Source organism: Camelina sativa, chromosome 2 (assembly GCF_030686135.1).
Source record: "Camelina sativa cultivar CO46 ecotype springtype chromosome 2, ASM3068613v1".
Lineage (NCBI taxonomy): Eukaryota > Viridiplantae > Streptophyta > Magnoliopsida > Brassicales > Brassicaceae > Camelina > Camelina sativa.
Genome location: NC_141881.1, coordinates 25,320,567 through 25,345,803, shown reverse-complemented (window position 1 = coordinate 25,345,803; position 25,237 = coordinate 25,320,567). Strand labels below are relative to the sequence as shown.

Genomic DNA, 25,237 nt, shown 5'->3' with positions numbered 1-25,237 from the left:
AAGCGTTTATGCTTAACCTTCTACATCGATAATATCTTGGATGAGGTTATCTTACAACATTACATCACCTTTATACTTAGGTTTCATTCTTAACCTAATTACTATAGCTAACCAACCAAACCCACTAACATTTGTAGGCCTAATACACTTACAGCCCAATAGCTTTATTACAAAACACAAGCCCAACTTCTCTCTTGTTGACTTGTTTCTTTTTTTCTTTGTGTCGTTGACTCTTCTTCCTCCTTTGGTCTTCGCACGACAACTTCTTCTTGTTCTTCTCTTTCTTTGCTTTACTCTGTTCTTCTTCTTCTCCTCACTTGAAGCTTTCTTTGTTGTAGGATTTAATCAGAAGATTCAATCTCCAACACTCCCTCTTGAATCTTTCAATTAAATTCCAAAATCAAATTAGGGATTTTGAATCCCATGCTCCTTGTTCTTCTTCGCTGAATTCGACTCTCCTCTATCAGAATCTCATTCACGTCATAAGCATAGCTCACTGTAAGCTTGCTTTCTCTTTCTCCCTCTTGCTCTGAACCTTCACACATCACTCCCCCTTTTTTCCTTTTTTTTTTTTTTTTTTTTTTTTTTTATTTTTTTTTTTATATATATATATATATATGATTTTGTGAAGTTCTTCATCATCTCCCTCTTGCTTTGATTCTTCTTTAATCAAGCTTCTTCTGCTTTCGCTTGCAGGTGCTTGAGAGTGGAATCTCTCGCCAGTCTTGCCGTGTCTCTTCTGGTTCGAGTCTTAAGGCCTTTTGCAACCAACTCAATCCACGACTCAAGGTACTTTTGTACCTCTTCCTTCTCTAGCTGCAGTTTATTGTCTGACATCACCATCTTTAATAGTTTCTCTTTCACATTGTCGACAGAGCTTGTTACCAAGCTAGTTCTTCTCCCTCTTGACCTGAATCTCCATTGATCCAGCTTTTCTTTTGCGAATTTCTTTGTCACCTTTTGACAGTTTTCCTTCGCTTTCTCTCCATGTTTCTCTTTGATCAATTTCTTGACCAATTTGTTTCCTTGCAGGTAACACTTCAGCCTTGTGCTTAATCTCTGTCCCTGCAAGGCTCCTTCAAGCTCTTTACTAGTTTCAGCTCCCTCTTCGGTTAGCTGCTTTCTTGTTCAGTTTGGTGTCCTCTTCGATCATCAACATGTGCGTGACTCTTGTTCACGTCTTCTTCGGCGCGGCGCTTTGTGCAACCGGCTCAAGCTCCCTCTGCGGTGAGCTTCTCTTATCCTTATTCAGCTCCCTCTGTGGTGAGCTTCTTTCTTCATTCACTGTTTGGATTCAGCTTGATCTTTCTTTGCCTTCCTAACCAGTTTATTGCTCCCTTTCACTCTTAGGTGAGCATCTTGTTTCTGGTTTTTGTTTTAGCTTTGATCTCTGCTTCTCCAACAGCTTGTGCCCTTCTCTTAACCTTAGGTATCTCCTTTTCTTTACTTTGAGTCTTCTTTGATCACCAAGTTGTGCATTTCCATTCTCTAAACCATTACTTTGGTTGACTTTAGTCTGTTTGGTTCTTTTCACCATCACCTAAAGCTATTCTCTAACCTCGGTCTATTTGGTTTTTTTAGAATCTCCAACACAACCTTACTAATCAAATACGATATGTCCAAAACTAGAGCATACCTCTCTGATCTTCAACCTCAGCCACAGATTCTCCCTCTTGGTTTGATGCTTCATGAGTTTGTTCTCAGCCTCAACCTTCTTTCCCAATCCATCTCTTTTGAATTTGAGTATTGTTGATATTTGAACCATGGTTTTATGCACACTAACCTCATGAGAATTTCTTATCATGGCTGCAGCTTCCTTTCATTGGTGACTGAGCTTCTTCTCTGCTTCAGCCCCACTCTTCTTTGACACATCCTCCTAGAGGATTACACCTCTTCTATTCCAGCCTTACACTCTTCTTTTCTGTGCAGGCTCCCTCTCTTCACCTAGGTTTTTCTCTAACCTTAGCTTTGAATTCTTGAATCATCAATCTCGGCTTTGTCCGACCTTTTTTTTTGTTTGATTCCTTACACCTCCACTTTGGTTTTTCTCTAACCTTGGCTTCTTTTCTCTTCTTGTTTCAGTTGGAGAACCACATGGATCCTCAACTTCACAAAGCATCTTCAAGCTTCACTTCGCCATGTCATAACAAGAAAAGAAATCACCCCACAACTCTGTGTTCACATCCGCACTATCTCCACAGCTTCTTCCAGAGACCTCCTCGCCTTCTTGGATGCTCTTGAAGGTACGGTGTGAAAGTGTTTGTGGTAGGTGATGGTGCTCTTGTCACCACATCCTTTTCCTTCTCTCCTTCTCCGACATAGTTTTAGCTTTGCTCTTCTCTCTTCCTTTTTTTTTTCTTTTCTTCCTCAGCCTTACACTCATCTTGTTGTGCAGGCCTCTTCCTTCTTCACCATTCATGTGGCCTTTTTTTTCTTATTTGAACCCGCATCACCAACAACCAGAACATGGCTTGGTTGTTCCATCAAGACTTCCCCTGTCTCACAGCAAGATGCAGCCAAGATGGTCCATGGATGTCTCACATCAGGTTGTTTTCTTTCTCTTTCCTCTTCACAGCCTTTGAGCTGCGTCTCTCCCTTTTTTTTTTTTTTTTTTTTTTTCACGGCCTGATTTTTGCCGTCTTCTTTCATGATGGCTGACTCCATATTTCTCTTCTTTCTTTTGCCGTTTCCTCTTACAGCAATTTTCTTCTTCTCCCTCACAGCCTCTCACTTGGCTGCAGGTATTCCATTGAGCAGCTTCTCTAACCGCATCTCACTTCCTCCTTACTCTCGGATCCGTTGGGCTTCTCTAACCAAGCTTCAGGTCCGAACACATCCCCTCACTTTCCCTTCTTCTTCAGTCTCTTCTTAGACTGCCTTTTCTCCCTCTCAGCCTCAACCCCTTCTTCTTCTTGCAGGCTCCAGGGATCTTCAGCTCTGATACCATGTTGGAATTCTTACTTTGACCTCTGTTTTACTCACAAAGGTTTGATCTCTCACTTTCTCTCTTTCACTCTCTTTGTTTCACTTTCGTTGGTGTAGAGAGAAAGGATCCAAGAAGCGTTTATGCTTAACCTTCTACATCGATAATATCTTGGATGAGGTTATCTTACAACATTACATCACCTTTATACTTAGGTTTCATTCTTAACCTAATTACTATAGCTAACCAACCAAACCCACTAACATTTGTAGGCCTAATACACTTACAGCCCAATAGCTTTATTACAAAACACAAGCCCAACTTCTCTCTTGTTGACTTGTTTCTTTTTCTCTTTGTGTCGTTGACTCTTCTTCCTCCTTTGGTCTTCGCACGACAACTTCTTGTTATTCTTCTCTTTCTTTGCTTTACTCTGTTCTTCTTCTTCTCCTCACTTGAAGCTTTCTTTGTTGTAGGATTTAATCAGAAGATTCAATCTCCAACACTTTTATCTTTTATAATTGGATCTTGAAATTTTGATAACTCTTGAGATGATTTTTTAACTGAAATTCCTCAAAATATTATTCTTAAAAACTAGGGATTTAGTGTTTTGTACTACTCCATCTGTTTCAAAATATAAGATGTTTTAGTTAAAACACGTATATTAAGAAAAAATTATTTTTAAAAAATTTAACCAATCATAAACAAAACTGCATAATATAAAATATAAAATTAATCTAAAAGTTGGATAGAAAGTTGAAAACATCCTATATTATGAAACAAAAATACTTCTTTAAACATCTTATATTATGAAATGGAAGTAGTATTATGCAATTTGAAAATCATTTCGAATTAATAAAACAATTTCCTCATATATATTCTAATTACACAATTTTTTTTGATAAATCGTCTGTTAATTAATGAATTATTGGGATGATTTTAGTTTTGAAAGAATTACACACCCAATAACGTAACCTTAGACTATCCTCATTGGTAGTCCTTAGATGTTTCTTAAGAAATTTTTTAGGTATAGATATTAATTATTAATGAAATATAAGCTAAGGATTGAAAGAAACGTTTCTAATTTTAGAACCAAAAGAAACGTTTCTTAGTGGACAGGTGGCACGATATGAATGGTGAAATGAAATTAATGGAGTAAATTTTTTTTGGCATTTCTCTTTCATTTTTCGTGTGTTCTCTCTTCATGTTGTGTGTTATGTTTTTATGTTTAATGTTTTGTGTTTTAATTTTAAATATTGTATGCTATTTTATGTTTTTATTATTAAAATATATTTCTATGATATATAAAATAATTTTAAATATTTTAAGTTATTAATTATTATTTTACTATTATATTACTAAGAAACACCTTAACATGGTTCTAGCAATAATCAACAAAATTTTTCTTTTCTCTTACCAAAGTTTCTTCTTCCCTTTTTATTATTAAAAATTGCCTTAAAAAACAACTAAGAAACACACTAATGAAGATAGTTTTAGTTTCAGATCTAATAGTAAAAAATAGGATATAGTAAAAGCCGAAATCTTCCCAAGTTCAGAAGTTGATTAGTATTCCAACCTTCTAATAACAATCTCTCTGAGGTCACAATCTTATGCGATAAATGATAAATTAACAACAACCTGTTTTACTTTTACATGGTAAAGCCAAACACACCAAAAGTTACATTTATCGAAATAAGAGAATGTAGCTACTAGCAACCTCAAAATTATTTTTTTTTAACTAAACCAAATCTATACAAAAATGATTTAAAAATATAAAGATGGTGGTGGAGTGTGATAATAATTGAACTTAGTGTGGACACTTTCATATTTTTTTTTTCCTTCTTGCACTCATTTGTTTTTTCTTTATTTTATTCACATTTAGTGATAATACGTATGTGGACTTATTTGGAACACCAAATTTATTTTTATTGTATAGTGCTTTGGTTCTTCCTCTCTCTTTCTCTCTTTCTCTCTCAAATCTCTTTCTTCTCTTCAATGCTCTCTTTCTCTCTCTCTAGGAAGCCATTTTTTTCTTCTTTTGCCAAGAAAACAATCTAAAGGTGTGTCTAGATACTACCCATCGTTTTATCAAATCCATCTTCAGTTTCTTATTCTTCTTCTTGTTCATTATTGGTTTGAAGTTTGTGGATTTAGTTATTCTTGTTCCTACTTCTTGATCTCTCTCTCTCTCTCTTTTTTTTTCTTTTTTAATTTCAAGATCCAAATCTAAATATCTATGAGATGGGTATGTGTGTATATGTATACATATTAACTAGTAAATATTACTGTTTTTTTTCTCCCCGATCTTGGCTTTTATATAGTTATGTTTTGGGTTCTTGAAATAGGTTCTTGAAATCAAGATTTTCCAAGATTTCTCTATCTCTGTATAATAAATATCATCTCTTGTTGATTTCAGTATCCATCTGCAGTCTTTTGTTTGCTGATCAAGAATCTACCTCGTTTCTTGGATTCTTTTTTTTCATCTTACAAAATGTTTATGATTTTTGTTTAAGTGTATGAACACCATCAGATTGTTTTTAAAATTACTAGCTACTAGTTGAGTTTCATCTTAGCTTTGTTGTTCTATTATTATTCTATTTTTGGTAGCTTCTTCATCTATCTATGCATGTCTTAATCTACTTTTTCTTATGATCACTCAACATAAAATAAACTCTCGAATCAGATTGGAAAACTGAAACTTTTTTTTTTTTTTTGCGTGCGAATAATTGTTTCCTCCTTGTGAGATTTTTTTTTTCACTTCATCAAATCAAAAATAAATAAATTCATTTACCAACTAATCCTAATTTTACTTTAGTGTGACTCCTTCCACATGAAATAATGTTTCTTGTAAGTTTGATCATCAAATCAAAAGTCTAACATGAGAAACATGTACTTGGTGTTTTGTATTTGCAGGAGGAGTAAGTGTTGTTTAGATTTGGGTAAAGGGTGGATGATAAAGATCTGGTGTTATGCAGAAGTATTTGGGAAACGAAGAGGCAAATAGTAACAGTGGAAGAATCAAATGCTCTTATCCACTGAGAACCCACCAAATGACCCACTTTTTTCTTCTTCTTCTTCTTCTTCTCATTTCTTACAACATCTCTCCACTTCTTCCCATGAGTTAGGTCAATCCCATCTCTCCAATTTCTCCATCAGGTAATTTCACTTTTACTTTTTTCCTTCTCCTCCTCCTCTGAATCTATCTCTTTCTGGGTTTCTTCGCCTATATGGTTTTGTCTCCATACAAAAAAAAAAAAAGTCTCTGGATTTCATGATTGGTCAGTGTCAAATCATAGCTAAGAGAGCTCATCACTTATGTCTAGATCGTAAAGTTTCGATCTTTCTTTTTTTTTTTCCTTGTAGTGATTAATGGGTCAGATTTCAACTTCCACCCTTCTATGATTTTGTATCATCAAACTTTTCAAAGTTTCCTTAAATATGCTTACTTTTGAGTTTTAAGTGATGTTAAATTTTATATCTTTTAGAGTTTTTGAAAGTAAACAACTTTGTTGATGGCTTTGCAGAGATTACGCATATAGTAACCGGAAGAACAACATCAAGAACAACTGGCCATTCTCTTCAAAAAGTCTCAATCTTTTTTCAACTCATGGCGTAACAGATCCTTTGCCACCGTTTCAGAGATTTTCCACTGTAAGTAATCAGTTTGAGACCACGGCGGGAAAGCAAATCGCATCTTATGTTCATCAAGGAAGAGACTTGGCTAAGTTTGGTTTAGCAGAGACTAGTACTAAAGGAGTTTGTAGCAAATCAAAAATCATTGAGAATGGTTTGTTTCCGAGCACAAGTGTTTCCAAGTCTGAAGTAGAGATAGTAGTAGCTACTACAAGTAACAAAAGCAATCACCACAGTAAAAAGTGTGGAAGAGGGATGATGAAATCTAAAGAAGATAGTTGTGGCGGCGGTCTTGTGACGACTTCTGAATCAGTAATGGCTTCGAAGACATGTCCTATTTGCAAAACCTTCTCATCAGCTTCTAATACCACTTTGAATGCTCACATTGATCAGTGTTTGTCTGCTGACTCAGCATTGCCACCGGTTGTAATTAGTAGTAAGCCAAGCAAGCCTAGGAGTAAGGCACGGGTGAAAGTTAAAACGATGGTTGATATCTATGCTTATGCGAAAGAAGACACATTAGAAGATCTTGATAAAAGAAATGGAACAAAGTGGGTGTCTATCTTGAGTTATACAAATAGAGTTGTTGGTGATAAGTCTGAAGTGTCTAAGAAGCGGAAAGTTTCGCCTGTTGGCGTTGGACCTGTTTATATTGATGCTAAGGGACAAAAGTTGCGGATCTTGTCAGAGTTCAGTGAGAAGAAGACTTGTACTAGTCAGTCGAGAGAGCAGCATGATGATGGTAGTAGTGAAAACAAATCTTCAAGCCAAGGTAGTAAAGGAAACAAGAGGAAAAATCGTCGAGGAAGGAAACCTCACAAGTTTGTTAAACTAACCAATCAAAAGGCCAATGCTTCAGAGGTAACTCTATATGTTTCTGTCCATTATTTTGCATATCTTTGGTTGAGTTTTGTAGCAAGAATCATAAAATAACAGTAGGTTGCTATGTACAGCAAATACCGGAGTATCAAAGAAGGTTTGCTGGAGAAGGTAGTAGCATGGGTCATCGTAGACTCTATAATCAGCGAATGCTAGCAAAACGTGGTGTGACTTCGAAGAAGCATGAGGAAGGACATAAATTATATAGTTTTCGGGATCAGCCATCTGAGGATGATGATGATGATGTTACATGGTCGGGAGGAGATCCTATTGCGTCGAGGGGTACTGATTTGTCTGCCACAGATTCGTATCCTTTATATAAACAGAAGCTGGGAAGCGAAGTTGCTAAAAAGAATAAGACTTTAGTTAAGAGTAAAAGAGCTCAAAGTCGTTCACTTAAGGGAGTTCATGTAAACACTCTCCGAGTGAAGAAGACCCTTGCTTCGATTCAAAAAGATAAGTTTAAGAATTTCTGCTCAGCGGCCGTAGAGGTTTCAGATGCATCTCCTCGTGCAACTTACATGAGAAAGTTGTCACCACCATTTGTACCAAATGCCTGGAGGCGACTATCTATGCCTGTGGAGCTAAAGAAAGCTCGTTTGGATTTCTCGGAGGAAGAAGATGATGAAGAAGAGTTAGGGAAATGGGAATCTGAAATGACTCAAGAACGTGAGCTGTCAGATGATGATTATGTCTCTGGTGATAATGGAGGAAAAGATGAGGTCTTACTGAGATCAAATCCTTCATCTAGTGGTTACGATGATTATAATGATGATGACGAAGAAAATAGTGAAGAGGAAGAAGATAATAACAAAAGAGCTCATGCTTTGGACAAAACCGATGATGATACGGGTGCTGAGTTTGACCAGTTAGACAGTCCACCATCTAATGAAGTCATACCTAGCGAGCGAGAAATGTATTACTCCAAAGAAGTTGGGAATATGATTTACGGGCAAAGCTCTTACAAGGAGGATGTGAGGTTTGATTCTGAAGTAGGACAAGGAATAAGCTTATTTGTAGAGGTCGATACTATTCCCATTCCAGGACCTCCAGGATCATTTTTACCAAGTCCTCGTGATATGGGTTTTGATGAGAATCTTGGGAACTCGTCGGTTATCACAAGCCAAATCCAATCTTCCATGGATCAGCTTGACAGAAACTCCTCTGAATCACCTGTTTCCGCAGTTTCAAACTTTGCACCTGGTAGACTGAATTTTCCTGCGGAGTTATCTTCTTCTATCCAAGAAAGTTTCTCTCCGGACATTCCTGTGTCCTCCTCCTACTCAACAACCCCAATGACCTTTTGTGTTCCATCTCATCATGGGACAACCACCGAGGCTGAGCAAGTTACCATTGACAAGACAACAACACCTTCAAGATTTAGAAACAATGAACATGAGCCTTGTTGTTGCCAAAGAAAAGAAAGAATGTACGAGGGCATTACTTTCAATCATCAAGCATCTCATCTACTGCAACGTAGAGCAGCTTCTTCGTCACTTGCCATGAACTTAACAAAATCACCGACACGTGTGGATCCAAATCATCCATTTGAGCAGTCTCCATACAAGATCCAACAAGATTCAGATCTTCAGAGTAAATTCTCCAGCAGAACGAATCTCAACACCGCTGTGCCTCCAAGTCCATCTAACCCGGTTTTACGGTTAATGGGAAAAGACTTGATGGTCATGAACCAAGGAGAGACAGATGAAAATCCATCACGGTCTAGCTTAACACCAACGCCACCTCAGTTTCTTGATCCTCCTTGCGCTGGAACTGGCTTACACTTCAACACAGGTCTCTATTTCGAGTCAACACATCAACCACAACCACAAAAAGTCCAACCACAAGCTTCAGCATTCAGAAACAATTTTGATCATGTAAGGTACTTTTCTCCGAGCTAGTCACCGTAAAGTTTCGACCTTTCCGAATGTCCCTACGGCAGACATTTACTATGCTTCCATCTCTTTCTGTAGAGAGACTTTGTGTAGTTTACTGTTTTACTAAAAGAAAAAAAAAAAAAGAAGCAAAACACTCTGTAGTAGATCAAGTAACTTTTTATGTAGGCTTTCATTGCCACCAAAGTTGTCCAAAACACTCTTTTAAAAAGTTATAAACTTATAGTTTTATCTTTTTAACTTTTTGCCATTATCACTGTTTTTATATAGTAAGCTAATCACTTAAGAACATAACTGGAACTCATAAACAAAAAATCCAATTAGGTTAAAACTAATTAACAAAATTAGGGTTTTCTTAAAAAAAGAAATTACTATTAAAAGTGTTAAAATTTGGTTAGCTGGCAAAATTAGATTGGTTGGTACAAATAATGATGTAGTAGTTGACTAAAAAAAGTCGTTAATACGACGAAGCTTTATTCCCGGGTGACAATTTCGGGTCGGGTCAAAACCAGTCAACCAAATCGGAAAATTCGCCGGCGATTATGACTCCTTCTTCTCCTGCTGCTTCTTCTCCGGCGATAACAACCTACACATCAATTCCGCTTCCTACCGGCGACGTTATCTCCCGATCAATTCATAATCTCACTTCCACCATCTCTCGCCACCGTCCCTGGTCAGAACTGGTCTTCTCCGGCGATTACTCTCTCCCGTGGCGATTCTCCTCTCTTCTCCTCCGATTAAAAACGAATTACCACTACTTCTTCGTCAACTACGCGATCGTCGTCGCTGTTGCGCCGGGTTAGCTCTTATTACAGCTAGTCCCGTCGCGTTGATCGTCGTCGGCACGATCGTTTCATTGTGGCTTCTGTTTCACTTTTTTAGAGAAGATCCGCTTATTCTATGGAGCTTTCAGGTCGGTGATCGGACGGTGGTGGTGTGTCTTGTTTTAGCTTCCGTTTGGGCTGTGTGGTTCACTAGCTCCGCCGTGAACTTGGCGGTTGGTGTTGGCGTTGGATTGCTGTTTTGCGTTATTCATTCCGTTATTAGAAACTCCGATGAGCGTTTCCTTGAGGAAGACGATGCTGTTACCGGAGGCTTGATCGGATCTAATCGCCGGTGATATTTTCCGATCGTTCTTGCCGTAAATTTTAAATTTTTTTTTTACCCAAATTGCTTGTGAGAGATGTTCAAATTTTTATATTTTTTTACATTTTTTTTGCTTCTTTCAAAATCACTTCATTGTTTGTTTTCTTGTGATTTGTGTGCTAAGAATCTAAATTTGATGATCTAAAAATCTGATTTTTAGTGTTGGTGTTGGATTGTAATCAGAAAGACAAAGAATGAATAGTTTCTTGTTTTGATTGATTACTAAAACAGTAAAGAACTCAACTTGCTTTGTTCATTTTCAGATACAATGTATCAAAACCAACCCACTTGTTGTGAGCAGGTTTAGTTTTGTCATGATGCTCGAGACCTCAACTTGTTTTAAAGTAGTAGATCTTGTAGTCTTTTACAGTAACAGCTTTTTAGTGTTTGACTGTCTTGTACGTTATTCTATACTAAAAAGCTTCAAGAGAGAGCTCAGGGACCCAAATTGCAGAAATTGAGTTAAATGCTTATATGAAGTCAATACCTTAATAATCTTGCTTTTGCTTTGTTGGTTTCTGACTAACTTGGGTATAACCTAAACCAGCTTAAATTTGTATGACAAAGTCCTTTGAAAAGGAAACAAAACTGAGCAGTGTAACTCTGGGACCAGTAACAGGAGAGGGGAGAGTGACACTTGTTGGCAAAATGCAGACACTGATTAAATTGCATGTTTTTATTATTACTACACCCATACATATTTTTCTGTGTTTGTCTTTAGGTCCCACTTCTTTACACGAGTATTTGTCCTTTTTTCTCAATTCTGTTTGTTACTGAGATTGTGTTATCTCTTTTGTTTGATTGGCTAACTTATCAGGTAAAAGGATTCAGCTTGAGAATTCATTGCGTTGAATGTTGGTTACTGCTTAAGACTCTCCCTAGTAAGCTATTTACACCCTGTAAAGAACTCAGTAAGTTGCAATGATTCATGATCTAGAGGAATAAAAAGGAGACTAAGATCAATAAGGAAGTGGATAATGTACATAGGAATAAGATTGTTCTTAACTAGTTTTAAAGTACCCGTTTACATAATTTTGCTGTCTTTAACAAAACTGAGATTAGAGTAATAAGGAAATAATAACCAGGAGAAGTGTTTGTGGGTGGTCATATCTTGCTTCTCATTCTGACTAACTTTGCTAGTGTTTCTTGAGCAGCCAAAGTGAGATCATGGTTATGACCAAGCATCACTGTCCTGATACTGATACAAGTCCTGCAAAGTTCCTCTCCACTATCGAAATGTCCGCCTCGTAGAAGCAGCTTTGCTCTGGTCTCCAGCAATAAAGCTTTCAACAATGTAACATCTTGCCACACGTATTCATCGACCTTCTTGTTGGTCTTCTTCTTCCAACAAAGCGAGCCTTGGCGCCAATCTTGTATCTGCGAAACAAATGATTTCTCCACTTCCTCTAACACGTTGGTGCATACTTTTAGGAGCTCTAATGCGGAGTTACACCTCGAAAAGGTTGTGAAAGCTGTGATTGCCAAAGGAAGAGCTGTTCTCTTGATGTAAAGTACCATATCCATGGCTTGTAGTTGCACCAAAGGAGGTTCTGATTTAAACCCAAATACTAAGAAAGCTGAAGCCCATAGGTGATCAAGGTTCAACAACGGGTTATCGATTTTTCTCACACCTTGAACAGTTGCCTTGGGTGCAAGTATGTAGTCTCGTCTCCTCGCGAAAGTTTGAGTTATCGGATGGAACTGAATCCAACATCCAGGTTGTCTATTTGTTATCCTCGCTAGTCCTAATCTGACTAGTAAAAAGGCTGCATCCTCTTCGCTTCTGCGTCCTAAACCACAACCACCACACCAAGCAAATGTGTGACTCAAACATTTGTTCCATTTGCTGAACCGGTTTCCACCTGTGGGCATGTTCTTAGCAGCTGCAGCTAACATATTAACCGGAATAGGAACCGGAGCAAACCAAGCTCCCACGAGTAGCATTTTCAATGAGAGAAGGTTTCTATTTCCTTCAGCTTGCTCCAAAACAGCCAAACTGAAAGCTAAGACCTTTGCAACAAATGGATTGGATTTGCAATATTGCTCATCGTTTGAGTTAAGAAAAGGTGATGCTGAACGTTCTTCAATCTGAACTTTGTTCACAGCCTCAAAGAGTGCAGAAGGCGGTATTGCAAGCTCTGAAAGCAATGATCCTACCACCCAAAGACCGTAGCTCAACCGTCCCAGTTTCTCTTCAAAAAGCTTGAGGATCTCAACCTCCTCTGCCGGGTAATCTTTCTTTCTTCTTCCTCTCAGTAGAACCATTGCATCAGATGAGGGGATTATAGAAAGCTGCACACTGTCAAAGGTCATGACTTTAGGAAGTCTAGTAGTGATCAAGACATGTGTTCCTCCAGTGTTCCTCGGAATCAGGTCATTCAGATCTTTCCCTTCCCACCAATCCTTTTCTATCTCAAGATTATCAATGATCAACAGATAAGGCATTTCTCTGAAAAGCTCACGCTTTATTCTCTTGAATGCTTCAAACTCCTGTTCATCAAAGCTTCTTAGCCTGCCTCTATCCTTCTCAGCATCAGCGCTAACATCAAGCCCCAATCTGAATGAAAGATTCAACAGGTTCTGTCTGAAGTATCGAGCTTCCCCTCCAACCCACAAAACCATCTTATACCTCTGAGAATACCGGTAAGCAAACTCAAGAGCTAGCTCTGTCTTCCCAATCCCAGGAACTCCGTTTACACAAACAACACTTGTGCTACTTTTGCTGTTACTACTGTTTCTATACTTCTTAGTCTTCAACAGTCTTTTAAGCGAGTTTTTCCCACCATTTGGATCACTCCAAGCCTCACTTCTTGTCTCTGAACATTTTCCAAGCTCCAAGCTGATAAATTTCCCATTTCGAGTTGATACAACATCTGATTCCTCATCTGCAAGTCCTTCAGATTGTCCACTTGCTTCTCCTCTGGTGCTTGGTGTTGTAGACTCAAGATACTCTCCATTACCAAAGAAAGCCATCTCCATTTCCATTATCTCTTTCTCTCTTCCAAGAAAAGATCTGTTCCTCGGAAAAGGAAGCTCATCAATTCCTTCTACTGTCTCTTTATCAGCCACACTCTTCCTCCCAAGCTTTGCCCTGAGAATCGCTGCGGTCTTTCCCACACAGATTCTCCAGTTACTCTCATTAGCTTCGAGTTTAAACTCATGGGACTTAATCAACCCATCAATGGCTTCTTTACACTCTTTATCTATGGCATTGCAGTTGAGAAGACCCATTATCTCAGAAGGTCCAGTGCCATAGAATATCGGAATCAAGTTCTTCTTTTGAGCAAAGAACCTAACTTCCTCCAAGCTAAGGTAGTTGAGCAAGCTCGAACAGGAGACAACCACAATCCCATAAGTAACAGAACAGATAACTCTGTCGGCGATCTCATGGCTCTGTGTGTCCGAATACTTAGCTCTGTCAGCAACGAAACAAGCGATTCCCTGAAGCTCAAGCTCTGACTTTAACCATTTGCAGAACCTCACCAAGTTTGGGTTTTGTCCATGAAACCCTATGAAGACATCAGAGCTCCTGAGCTTGGTGTTAGTTGCAGGTGAAGAAACAGAGACTTTAGCTAAAGAAACCCTAGGAACAGGGAAAGTGAAGGAGATCCTTGGAGGAGCAGGATCTGGAGTACAAGCTGATAACTTTAGCTTCCGATCTGATGGTTGTTCATCAGAGAACTCGTACTGGTCAGAAGGAGGAGTGTAGGAGCTGCTAGGTACATCTTCAGATTGTGAGCCTTTGTAAAAAACAGGCGGTGAGGGGGAGGGCTTGTGAGTGGTGGTGGTTGTGGTAATAGGTTGTGTAGCTCTTGGGGATATATAAGGAGATTGTAAAGCGGAAACAAAAGCAGAAGATGGTGGGGACACAAGAGAAGGTGAATTGAAAGGAGAGTTTTTGATACTTGGAGATGATGAATCTGAAGCATTGTTTGTTTGAAGAGGATCTTTACCTTTCTTACTTGAAGAGCTTGCTGGTGATGAAGTTCTTATGGTTAATCCAACTAAACTTGCTTCTGACTCGTCTTCTATTCCCCTCATTACTACTCCCTTTCTCTTCTTTAACTTCCTCAGCAAACCCAAATTAAAAAACTCAAATGAAGCTCTCAGCAGCTCAAAAGGTTATGTCTTTATCTTTCTAACTTGGTATGAATCATCATTATGGTCTTTCTCTGACAGATTATATATTGGAGTGAGTGGGACTGTGAGGAGATGAGTCAGAACATGAATGCAACAGTTGATGTAGTTCAAGGAGATTGAGGTAAAATCTGAGAAACTGCATGTGATGTATCTAACTCTTCCATTTTGTGGGGTCCTCTTCTTCTCAACAACACTGTTGAAACCCAACTTGTTTATTCTTTCTCTTTATTTCTTTTTTTCTCCTTCTCCCTTAGTTCAGATTTGACCAAGAAGTTCCAAGAGCCAAGTTTCAGAGTCTCTGCAACAATGGACGTCACGGGTCAGAAGAAAAATCATTACTTTACAATGAGTTGTGGTCTTATAATGTTCATCATCATCAAGATTGAATCTTTTTTTACTCTTGTTTGAATTAAAGCCAAAACCACAAAATGAATAGGAACAGAATAAAAAAAGGAACATCTTAGTCAAAATCTTTAAAGATGATTTCTCAAAGACTTACCCTTTTGTTTGATCTTTTTCAGACACAAGTCTAAAAGACGTGTCACTTCCCCTACAAGCCTCTCTCTCTCTCTCTTTCTCTGTGTGCTTCAATATGTATCTTTTTTTCAGGAAGAGCAGATTGTGATAATGAAGAGGGAGAGAAGAATCTGGATTTGTGAGTTGGATCTGAAAGTGCTTATGGAGATTAATATTTTTAATAAATATAGTGATTAAAGAAATGGTTAAGAGAGGAGCAGCCTGGAGAGGGTTTAATGTCTAAACATGTACCAATGCATTTATAATGATCACCCACTTAATCAAAAATTTTTAATACAATTTCCTTGATATATAATACAATCTTGGATTCTCCTTTATTTCATTTGTTTTTTAGCTCTCTCCCTCTCTCTCTTCTCTCAACAACCTTCTGCAGTTGGATTCTTTTCTTTCTCTCTCTCTCTGGTTTCTCTGGAAATGTTAAATGAAGATTTAGTTTACCAAGAAGACTCGAGTTTTTATTTAAAGTATGACTAATTAAGGGGTATAATCTAACATGGTTACATGGGTTTAAAGAGTTAAAAAAAATAGACAGACTCAGATTTAAGACATTGAACTTTTGAGCTGAAAAGAAAAGAGGTTGGATTGAAGTAAGGGAAGTAGGGAACCATTTTCAATTTTCTCAGTACTTTGGTTGTTTGTCCTCTAGTGTTTGTATTTTTTTTGGTATATAGAAAATAAGTAAACTTTAAAACATTTGTACTACATTACAACATTTATTGAACTATATTATACTATCATTGCTAGTTGCTACAATTAATAGAAGAAAAAATCAAGAGAATATTTACACTTCTCTGGGTTACTACCAGTAAGTGAAATTCATATCCAAGATATTTTAGTTTACTAGTTAGTAATAGTAACCTAGTATTTGAAAATTTTCAGACATCTTCTTAAACTTTATATTTTCTTCCATCTATATCAAATGAAGAGGCAGTAAAAATAATTAATCCTTATGATACGTAATATATTACAGAGAGAAATTTCAATGTTTGTCAAAGCAAGTGTAGACATAATAATATAATCACATATATAGAGAAATTTCAATGTTGTCACAGCAAGTGTAGACAGTGTAGGTATTATTTGCGTACACAAATTAACTATTGGATAATGGTCCACACTATTCTGTAGACAACTCTAGTTATAGTATTAGTTTTTTGAGCAAACAAAATTATAACTTCTTTCATAATTAGCTTTGTAAGAAAATTTTCACTAACTTTAGTATTGACTTTTCTCATAAATGTTTTGATTTTTGATAACTATACATGTAAAGATAATATCATATCAATATGTTTAGTCCATAATATGATAGTATTATTTTCTCAATACCGTTTTAGTTTGTAAATTTGATTTGTGAGACAGTAAAGCAGTATAGTACTATTATTGTAAGATGAACTCCCAAATAATCGAAGCAATTATCTCTTTTTATTTGAGACCTGATTATGTATGTATGTATCATATCATATGGGTACACTGACACAACATTTGAAATCTGATTCACAGTGGGAATTGGTCCAAGACCACTCCACTTGTGACTTTTTGTTTATTTACCCCACACATTTTCACATTTATCTACAATCACAAGGACTTTAGAAAAACATAAAACCAAAAAGAAAATTACCATCAAAATCTTGGGCCTTGCGGTATAAGACACATGCATCCCTTTCTAAATAATCTTTACTTTATTATACTAAATCAACTCCAAAATAATTTAAAAAGTTAATTAAATAGTTTATATGTCATTATTATTATTTTGTTTTAGAAATCATAAAATAAAATTTATTTCTTATAATTTCCATTATGCATGACTTTAAATTATAGATTAATATTTTTAATTAATATTAGTTAAAATATAATAATTATTACAATCATATCTTATAATAGATGATTTATACTATTATAATTTATATAAACAACTATATAAATTAATATTGTAGATTTTATAAACAAATATGACTAATTGATAAAATTGAATATATTTAAAATGTAATCAGATAGGAAATCTTTTAATTTAAAATTAGTAAAATTAAATTACTACACTAATTAAACAACACAAAAAGTAATTATTATATTGATGAGTCTCTCATCAATGAAGATATACAATCATAAATAAAATTTATATAAGTAAAATGCATTAATAATAATAATATTATAGTATTAATAAGAGATTGCATGTGGTCTTTACATATGTTTTCAAATTATACCTTATATGTTATCTTGCCTTGTTTAACCATGCACTTCTTTTTCCCAAATTTGAATTCTGAGATATAAACCTTATAAATACCTAGATTTCATCGGTTTCTCTCATTCTCTCATCATTGTCAAAGCAAAAAGAAAATGACTAGTGTCAATATAGTTTCTGGTAAAAATTCTTCTTGGAGGTTTTAGTTTTCACTGTGTAATTTCCAAATACGATCAATGTTGTTTTTTTTTTGTTGATTTGTTTCTTGATTCTAGTACAAGTCTCAATTTTGTTTCACATGGTTTAACATTGACAGAAGATGGAAAGAAAGAACCGAACATGATGAGAAAGCGGATGGAAATATTCAAATTTTTTTTCCACAAGGATAAACCTAATTCTCACATAAATGACTCAAGTCAGACTTCGCCATATTTAACCAAAGCTTTAAATGAGGTTCCTCACTTGTTCAACTGTATTCGCTCTTACTTTTCATATGAATTTTGTTAAGAACTGTAGTTATATGCTCAATTAAGTGGACATTATAATCCCCAGTCAAATGATTCTCCATGAATTAATTGTTACTAGTCTCATAATTATATGAATCAAGTTGATTGTGAGTGGATTTGATCTTAAATTGATTTTTGTTATTTCTCCGTATTTATATTTTTCAGGACCGATCATATGAGCTGTTCAAAATCCAGCAGGAGTTGGATGAGAGAAAGTTTATCCTTGTAAGTGTGTAGTCTCTAGCCTTTCCTTGTACTCTCTGTTCTAAGTTTTTTCTGTATAATTGCTAATAGATTGACCAAATATAATATGCATAATTATGTTGTCCTAAAATAATATACTATTATGTCAATGAACTTTGCTTCTTCAGAAAAAACCTCAAAACAGAAGATTGTCTTGCGCAAATGATGGATGTTTTCATCTCCCTAAAACTGAACTTTTGTTCTGTATTTGCAGAAAAAACAAAATGATATTTTGCAAGTCCAAGATAAGAAGATGAAGAACCTAAGGGAGAATAGCGAAGATGTGAGAAGCAAGGCATTTCTTTTGCATGTAATATTCTACCACTATATACTATAGCAAACATAAATTCTCAGTGTTATAAATCGATATTCTTATTTTCCCTGTCTTAGTCTCTAAGCATAGTTTGGTTAGCATGGTAAAAAAGGTAAGACATGAATGAGTTTGAACGTGTTGGCGATATATAAAAGAACTTTTGCATGTTAATGGTTATGTTGGGGTATTTAAATAGAGGAGGAGGAATGTGGACTTAGAAAACGTTTCATTTGCTCTTGAATACCTTATCTGAGGAAACTGTATGTTTCAGCCCGCAATAGCATACCTAATGTTTCAATTATGTATGGTATTTTCACTGATCTTCATGTGGAGGGATATATTTACTAGTTTTATCATTTTGATATTTTTTGAACCAATCATATTGATATAGATAAACCAAGTTTACTGATGTCATAAGAAACTGATTTGGTGTTTCTTTGTGTGGACAGATGCTTGACAAGGAAACAAAGTGAACGAATTCAGGATGTACACCAATTTGAATACATGTTTATGCTATGAGATATCAAGTTTATATTGTTACTAGAATTTGTACCCGCGCACGCGCGGGATTTTAGTTATAATTATTTCTTATCAGTAGAAATTGTTGAGCTCAAATATAATCATTCCAACTTTTGAGTATAAATCTATATAAATAGTAAACTTACTTTACTCAATGATATACAACATATATATTTTTGAAGATAATATTTATTTGCGATTTTACGTGGGATTTTAGTTAAATTTTTTACCAATAAGAATCATTGAATATGAATATAATTTGAAGATAAAAGATAAATCTATATAAATGCCGTACTTATTTAACTAATCTATATATTACATATATAGTCTAGTCTCACAATAATATTGTCGACAATCTTCTGATCTTTTATCTTTAAAGAGTTAACATTCAATATTCATATCCCATAAAAACATAATTTTAAAAGTTAAAACGTCAAGTCGATCGTTGACCTAATTATAGAGACCATTTAAACATATCAATATCATATATTAAATGCGAATATACAAAGTTTCATGAACAGTTTTAGTGTTATGTTGCTACAATGAGGTTGTCCAAATGCATCATCTGCCATAATAGAATTTCTGACTAAGTAAAAAATGCTTAAATGATAAAACGTTTAAACCCCACAATGAATATCTATTCACTAATCCAAGTTACATATTTTTCTAAAATCTCATATGTTATTTGCAGATGTTAATTTTGTGATGCAACACCAGCTTCGTCTTCTAAAAAAAACATAGTGTACTTTAAATATGTTATTTTTATCAATGTTTTGGGTTAATAGCATTTGATAATATATATATATATATATATTTATATTTGTTATATATGTTTTATATCATGTTGTAAAATTGTAGCTCCAGCTGATAATATACCTTATGAGATATGCTCCACAAATCATATGCTACTTTTTGTAACGGCTTACATATCATTTTTTCTATATTTCCTGACTATTGATTTTATTTTTTAGATAGATTATTTTTTCAATTATTTTCCATAGTTTTCCCAAAAAAAAATGTGCCCCTTACAATGTCTTTGTTTTAGATCAAAACTTTTAATTTAAGTTAAGTTAAATAATTAATCTTTTCTTTCTTATAAGTAAAATTTAATAATAAATCTTTACGGTATATGTTTCTTAGAAACTAATGTTTCACTACAATTTTATTTTCATGTTTAGATTTTTATAATTACAATTACATAACTTATTTTTTTACTCCACCATGCATTAAAATCTTACTTACATTCTAAAACTCGTTAACCCATTCTAAATTTTGGAATATAATCATTTTTTCGTTATAATTTTAATAATAACATTATTACTAAAACAAATTTATAGTATTATTTTTACTATTTTAAAATTTCATTTATTTTACTTAATTCATTTTTAGATAGTTATTATTTTTATTATTTACTAAAATATTATATTATTCTTTTTACTATTTTTAAATTTAATTAATTTTAGTTAATTCAATTTTTATTTATTTTTTACTATTATTAATTATAAGTAATAAATATGCAATGAATGAATATTAAAAATAGTATTTTTTATGGAAAAAAAAATTGATTAGGTGGATGTTGATGTGGAGGAAGGAGAAGTGAGCAAAGTTAACTTTATATATATAGATTAATATAATGCTAATTTATAATATAAGATATATTCAGATTAGATTTTTGATTGAATAATTGTTGGTGTGAGTAAAAAACAGCTCCGCATAAGTATCTCTCAGGCCCAAATATCGAGAAGCTTTCAATCGAGTCCTGCTCCGACACCGGTGAAACTCTGGCTTGCCGGCGTCGGGTCCTTGGTCCCTTCTCCGTTGTCTTCTGCTTGTCCTGCTTCCTTTTATTCTTTTGTTGGTGCATGTCTCAATCGCTTCAAATCGCTCAGATTCACACTCGAACCCCCTTTCTCCCGTTGAAAAGCTTTAATGTTAGATCCTCTTCCGGAGACAGACGGCAAGGGAGTCCTCTGTCGACCTTCATCCCGACTCATGCCCTCTTCCCAAACCCTCTAATGAATCTAGTAACCCTGACGCCTCTCCAAAGGCACAGATCTGACCAAACCCTAGGCTTGCCTGATTCTTCTCTATCCGATGTGTAAGATGACAATGCACGGTGCTGTTGTTCTCTGGATAAGAAGGTCAGGTCCGCGAGTACTCGAGATGGTGAGGTTACTTTTTCTCCTCTTCGAACCCTCCTCCGCCTTAAAGGCTTGGTACTACCGACCTTCGCTGATCCTGTCCCCACCGATGTCTAGTGGCTCCAGTCAGAACGCCTTCTCGCCAGTACGCCGCCACTCCATCGCCACTTCCTGCTCAGTTGGTGAGACTCTAGGGTTCCCGCTAATGGACCTGCATCCTTTGTCAAGCCCAGTAACCACCCTTCGGCCCAATACCACAAACAATGATCCACGTTCTCATCACTTAAGGCTCATGGCTGTGTTCTCAACTTCCTTACGAACGGTACCTCTTTGGTTTCATCTGTTTAATTACCTTAAATTCCTGCTGCTGAATCTTGTTTGGTCATTGTTGTATGAGCATGTGAACTTGCTGATCCACCTTCGACAATGTATGACTAGAGTTAGAATTTCTCTATTTAGATCTGTTATTGAGTTCTTTAAGTCAAGTTCAACTTCTTTAGTACCTTTTCTCTCTGCTTGGTCAAGACGAGGCTTCCTCGGTAGCAGAACATTGGTTTCTTTAGAGTTGCTTGATAGATTTGTTTGTCGAGGTCAGTTTATTAACTCTGTCCGGATGATTGCTTTGTATAACCATAATTATGAATCTGATCCGACAGCTTGCTTGAACCCTACTCCTAAACCATTTGATCCCTTGTACCATCTACCGCCATTAGATCGAATGCTTGGGTCTGTTGACTTTTTCTAGGACCAAACTGATGACAAGTTTTGTATGGAATTCATTTACCTCCATTGCCATGTGAGGGATGACCCACCTGCTTTGTTACAGCTTGGCTCCCATTCTCTGTGACTCCCGGTTATAGCTTCATCTAGAATCCTGAGGTTTGTTCCTAAAGGCTTAAAGGACTTTGATCCCATACCCTTGAACCCTCTCATGTTGGCGACAAACCCCATAAGCGTTCCCCCCGTGGAACAACCTTTCACTAGCTCAAATGCGTTACCCGCTATAGCCACTTATGATCACCCGCTGGTCAAGGATTTCGTGAAGACTCACTTCAAATACGAATCCACTTTGAATCCAATAGACTTCTCAAAGATTATAAAACTTTGCCAGTTTGAAAATCCCTTTGTTAAACTCATGGAGCCTCTATCTTTAGCTTTCTTTGCCTACTTTGAATCATGTTGTAAGAACATACACCTTTGTTGGGATTTAGTTTGAATGAAAGTCTCTTGTTTGCCACTTGGGCCTTGTGACTTATGAACAAAATAAGATTTCATTTGTTTATTTTTTCCTATGTACAGTAAAAAGATTGAGTTTTAGATGTGGAAAGCGTTTAACAAACGCTGAAGGATACGTATCGTTGTTTTCGGATTTTGAAAACGGCAACCACTGTATTTAGAAAAGATGGAAACGTCATCAAGTCAGAAAGAAGAGGGTAAATTAGTAAATAGCATGAGATCATGTTAAATCCCCTTAACGGTATATCACCGTTAAAATCCCAGATCCGACCAGATAAGATCACGTCGAATCGAACGGTCACAAAATAGCCGAGTCGTTGCTGCAGTAACCAGCGGTTTCGCCACGTGTCCCGACCAAGTCGCTCACACGTTGTTCTTATTTTCTCTTAATTTGTTTTTTTTTTTAAATACAAAATTTTCGATCGTAACCGGAAAAAAAAAAAATTAACGATTTTTCGCAGCGAAACTTTTCCACAATCAACGGATACAGAGAGAGAGATAGAGAAAGATCTGCGAATCGTTTAATCGAATTTAGGGTTTTTCCTAAATCATCTTGTAATTTCGTTTCGGTGTCTCACTGTAAACAGTAAAGGAATCACCTTTGGGGTTTTTTTTGCATTTCATTCAATTAGGTACGTAAAGCTTGAATCTTTTTGGTTCATTTCGTGGATTTTGATTTAATTGTTTTTTTGGTTTATTGAATTCTCCTTCTGGTTCCCTGCTGGAATGATGGTTTCTGTTATTGAGATTTGATCCCTCCCATGTGAGAATTTGGAGAATGAGAAGTTAGTAGAGGGGTTTGAGGATTTTGTGTAACGTCGATTTGGAGAGTGAAAGCTCTGGTCTTGAGTCTGTTGAAGATAATAATGGTTTGATTGGTGAAGTTGAGACTATTGGGGATAATAAACTAGTCTCTTCTTCTACTACTGACCTTGATGAACAGTTGATTTCACGGGCTGAGACTTCTCCTCTTGTTTTAAAGGGGTTTGGTTTAAGAAAATGGAAGAGGAGGGTAAGGAGTGATCTTGTTAAGGATACTTCTGTTAGTTTTGAGAACAGTAAAGCTCTGAAGAGGGTTTTGTCAGGAGCAATCGACCCGAATGCCAAACATATGCATTTTCCTGGACCTGATGATGGACAAGATAGTCTTGGTTCGGTTGGTTCGGTGGATAGTGTGGTTGGTTTTCATATAGCTGGGTCTAGTCATGGCATTGGTCTTGCTTTTGCAGCTGGTTTTGATTCTGATAACAGTGAGGATCGGAGTAGTAAGTCCTCCACTACAGGGATTAACTTCTCTAGAGCAAAATATCTGGGTGGGAAGAGTGTGGTTAGCTCGGGTGATAGTGGTCAACAGAGGAAGAGTAGTGTAGAGACGGGTAAGAAACTTAGAGGAGAAAGGATCAAAATTGAGAAGGAAAACCTTCATTCCAGTATGGAATCTGCTGACTCAAGAAGCTCCAACTTTGTGTTTATGCAGGGTGCTTCGTTTAGTTTGAGTAGCAGCGAACAGGGCGGAAGAATAATAATGGATTACAATGAAGATAGTAGTGATCATGACGCACATACTTCGAAGGGAAAAGATAACGTGGGAGTTGAAGAAGAAGAAGAAGAAACAGAAGTTTGTTCACAAGGAGACTCTGTTGATGAGTCCCATATCAAGAACAATGGTTCATCAGACAACTTGGATCCATTAAAAGAGGCTTTCAACAGTTTTCACGCTTTACAAGAAGCTCTCCAAAAAGGTAGCAAATTCATAGTATGGTTTTTCATCTGAATCTTAATGGTTGATACTCACACTGTTTCCTTATTGTTCCTTGTAATGTTAACATGGTTGTGTATCTAGTTTAACTGAACTTCTGTTTCCTTTTGGATCGTCAGAACTTCTTAAATTCAAAGAGCTTGGGAAAGAATGTATGTCATCACTACATGATGGAGGAGAAAGCAACAGTTGCATACACGTGGGACATGAACAAGCTAACGAAGCAAGTTCTTCTCGCCGGTTTGGTTCTAACAATATGGGGGAACAGGGATCAACTTCTCTAGATTCTGAGATACTGAACCTGGTGAACAATGTAGAGCATCTGGAGATCAAACTAGAAGAAGCAAAATGTATTCTCGAGGGTAAAGAAACACAAATCCGTGACCTCGAATCCACCATAAGTGTTTCAGAGTCACTTAATGGAGGAACAGAGATCGTGATCGAAGAAATTTTCCAGCAAAAGATGAAGGCAGAGATTGAATATATCATATTCTCAAGATCAGTGGCAAACCTAAACAGAGAGATCAAACTGATTGAAGATGAGAAGACATTGGCTGAGAAGAGATTTGGTCATAAGATGCTGTCAAAGCTTGAAAAAGTCGAAAGAAAAGCTGAGAATCTACATAATCAAGCTCAAGATTTACAAAACCATTGCGTAGAGATCACAGAGATTCAAGAAGTGAAGTGTTGGAAGAAGAGAGCATTCAAGACCACTTCATGTCTTTTTCTACAGTTAGGCTTGCTGTTTACGCTGTTTACTTTCCAGTTAATGCCAGAGTCGGAGACTGTTGTTGTGCCAACATGAGAGTTTTGTTTGATGGAATCTCTTTTGAGTGACTTTTATTTAATTACGCTCCAATAGACCAACTCCTCTTTGCTTCTACTACGTTTTATTGTGTGCTGCAATGTCATGACGTTAGTGTGCGTAATGTATACTATATTGTTGCCTCTTTGTCAACTTTGCCATCATTTTCCATAATATCTTTATTAGATTAGAAACAGAAGATAGATATATAAACACACTATGATTCTAACTTTACACATTCACATTGATCCAACATTTTCTTGAATAGGGTTCTAAGGGCATATTTATAGGGGATCATGTGGGGGTGATCTTAGATGAGAAATAATGTAAAAATATTGTAAGATCAGGGCTTAAGATCTTTTGTTAAGAAGGAAGTTATAGGGAGAACA

The 25,237-nt window shown here is 36.2% G+C and overlaps 5 protein-coding genes and 1 pseudogene across 10 annotated transcripts; 5 read left to right on the top strand and 1 right to left on the bottom strand.

Moving 5' to 3' along the window:
• Positions 1-204: 204 nt before the first annotated feature.
• LOC147949190 (uncharacterized) lies at positions 205-2,986 on the top strand. Of its 2 annotated transcripts, XR_015582730.1 has the most exons (10): positions 205-498; positions 697-789; positions 1,033-1,227; positions 1,351-1,429; positions 1,582-1,692; positions 1,813-1,948; positions 2,083-2,243; positions 2,396-2,546; positions 2,742-2,824; positions 2,919-2,986. XR_015582730.1 is itself a non-coding variant. In XM_087489440.1 (4 exons), the coding sequence occupies exons 1-4, from the start codon at positions 1,158-1,160 to the stop codon at positions 1,865-1,867; spliced, it is 315 nt and encodes a 104-aa protein (XP_087345566.1). In that variant the 5' UTR covers positions 1,037-1,157; the 3' UTR covers positions 1,868-1,990. The 2 variants fall into 2 exon arrangements, 1 of the variants encoding a protein (XP_087345566.1); XM_087489440.1 differs by lacking the exons at positions 205-498; positions 697-789; positions 2,083-2,243; ... (1 more) ...; positions 2,742-2,824; positions 2,919-2,986 and having other exon boundaries at positions 1,037-1,227; positions 1,813-1,990.
• Positions 2,987-4,699: 1,713 nt separating this feature from the next.
• Positions 4,700-9,562, top strand: LOC104732924 (uncharacterized). 2 transcript variants are annotated; one of them, XM_010452531.2, is made up of 4 exons: positions 4,700-4,980; positions 5,834-6,076; positions 6,445-7,414; positions 7,507-9,562. In XM_010452531.2, exons 2-4 carry the CDS (start codon positions 5,943-5,945, stop codon positions 9,331-9,333), a joined length of 2,931 nt encoding a protein of 976 aa, XP_010450833.2. In that variant the 5' UTR covers positions 4,700-4,980; positions 5,834-5,942; the 3' UTR covers positions 9,334-9,562. The 2 variants fall into 2 exon arrangements, with proteins under 2 accessions (XP_010450833.2, XP_019092287.2); XM_019236742.2 differs by having other exon boundaries at positions 4,816-5,165.
• Positions 9,563-9,753: 191 nt separating this feature from the next.
• Positions 9,754-10,636, top strand: LOC104732915 (PRA1 family protein G2-like; annotated as a pseudogene).
• Positions 10,637-11,407: 771 nt separating this feature from the next.
• LOC104732906 (uncharacterized) lies at positions 11,408-15,536 on the bottom strand. Its single transcript, XM_010452512.3, has 2 exons — positions 15,113-15,536; positions 11,408-14,911 (listed from the first exon to the last, which is right to left on the bottom strand). Exon 2 carries the CDS (start codon positions 14,512-14,514, stop codon positions 11,578-11,580), a length of 2,937 nt encoding a protein of 978 aa, XP_010450814.1. The 5' UTR covers positions 14,515-14,911; positions 15,113-15,536; the 3' UTR covers positions 11,408-11,577.
• Positions 15,537-17,297: 1,761 nt separating this feature from the next.
• Positions 17,298-19,106, top strand: LOC104732897 (uncharacterized). Of its 2 annotated transcripts, none has more exons than XM_010452502.2 (5): positions 17,298-17,506; positions 17,643-17,779; positions 17,998-18,057; positions 18,290-18,385; positions 18,838-19,106. In XM_010452502.2, the coding sequence occupies exons 1-5, from the start codon at positions 17,482-17,484 to the stop codon at positions 18,859-18,861; spliced, it is 342 nt and encodes a 113-aa protein (XP_010450804.1). In that variant the 5' UTR covers positions 17,298-17,481; the 3' UTR covers positions 18,862-19,106. The 2 variants fall into 2 exon arrangements, with proteins under 2 accessions (XP_010450804.1, XP_087345529.1); XM_087489403.1 differs by having other exon boundaries at positions 17,336-17,506; positions 17,646-17,779.
• Positions 19,107-20,550: 1,444 nt separating this feature from the next.
• Positions 20,551-24,993, top strand: LOC104732882 (WPP domain-interacting protein 2). 3 transcript variants are annotated; one of them, XM_087489389.1, is made up of 3 exons: positions 22,557-23,660; positions 23,762-24,026; positions 24,163-24,993. In XM_087489389.1, exons 2-3 carry the CDS (start codon positions 23,810-23,812, stop codon positions 24,846-24,848), a joined length of 903 nt encoding a protein of 300 aa, XP_087345515.1. In that variant the 5' UTR covers positions 22,557-23,660; positions 23,762-23,809; the 3' UTR covers positions 24,849-24,993. The 3 variants fall into 3 exon arrangements, with proteins under 3 accessions (XP_087345511.1, XP_087345515.1, XP_087345517.1); XM_087489391.1 differs by having other exon boundaries at positions 22,690-22,916; XM_087489385.1 differs by having other exon boundaries at positions 20,551-24,026.
• The last annotated feature ends 244 nt before the right edge of the window (positions 24,994-25,237 follow it).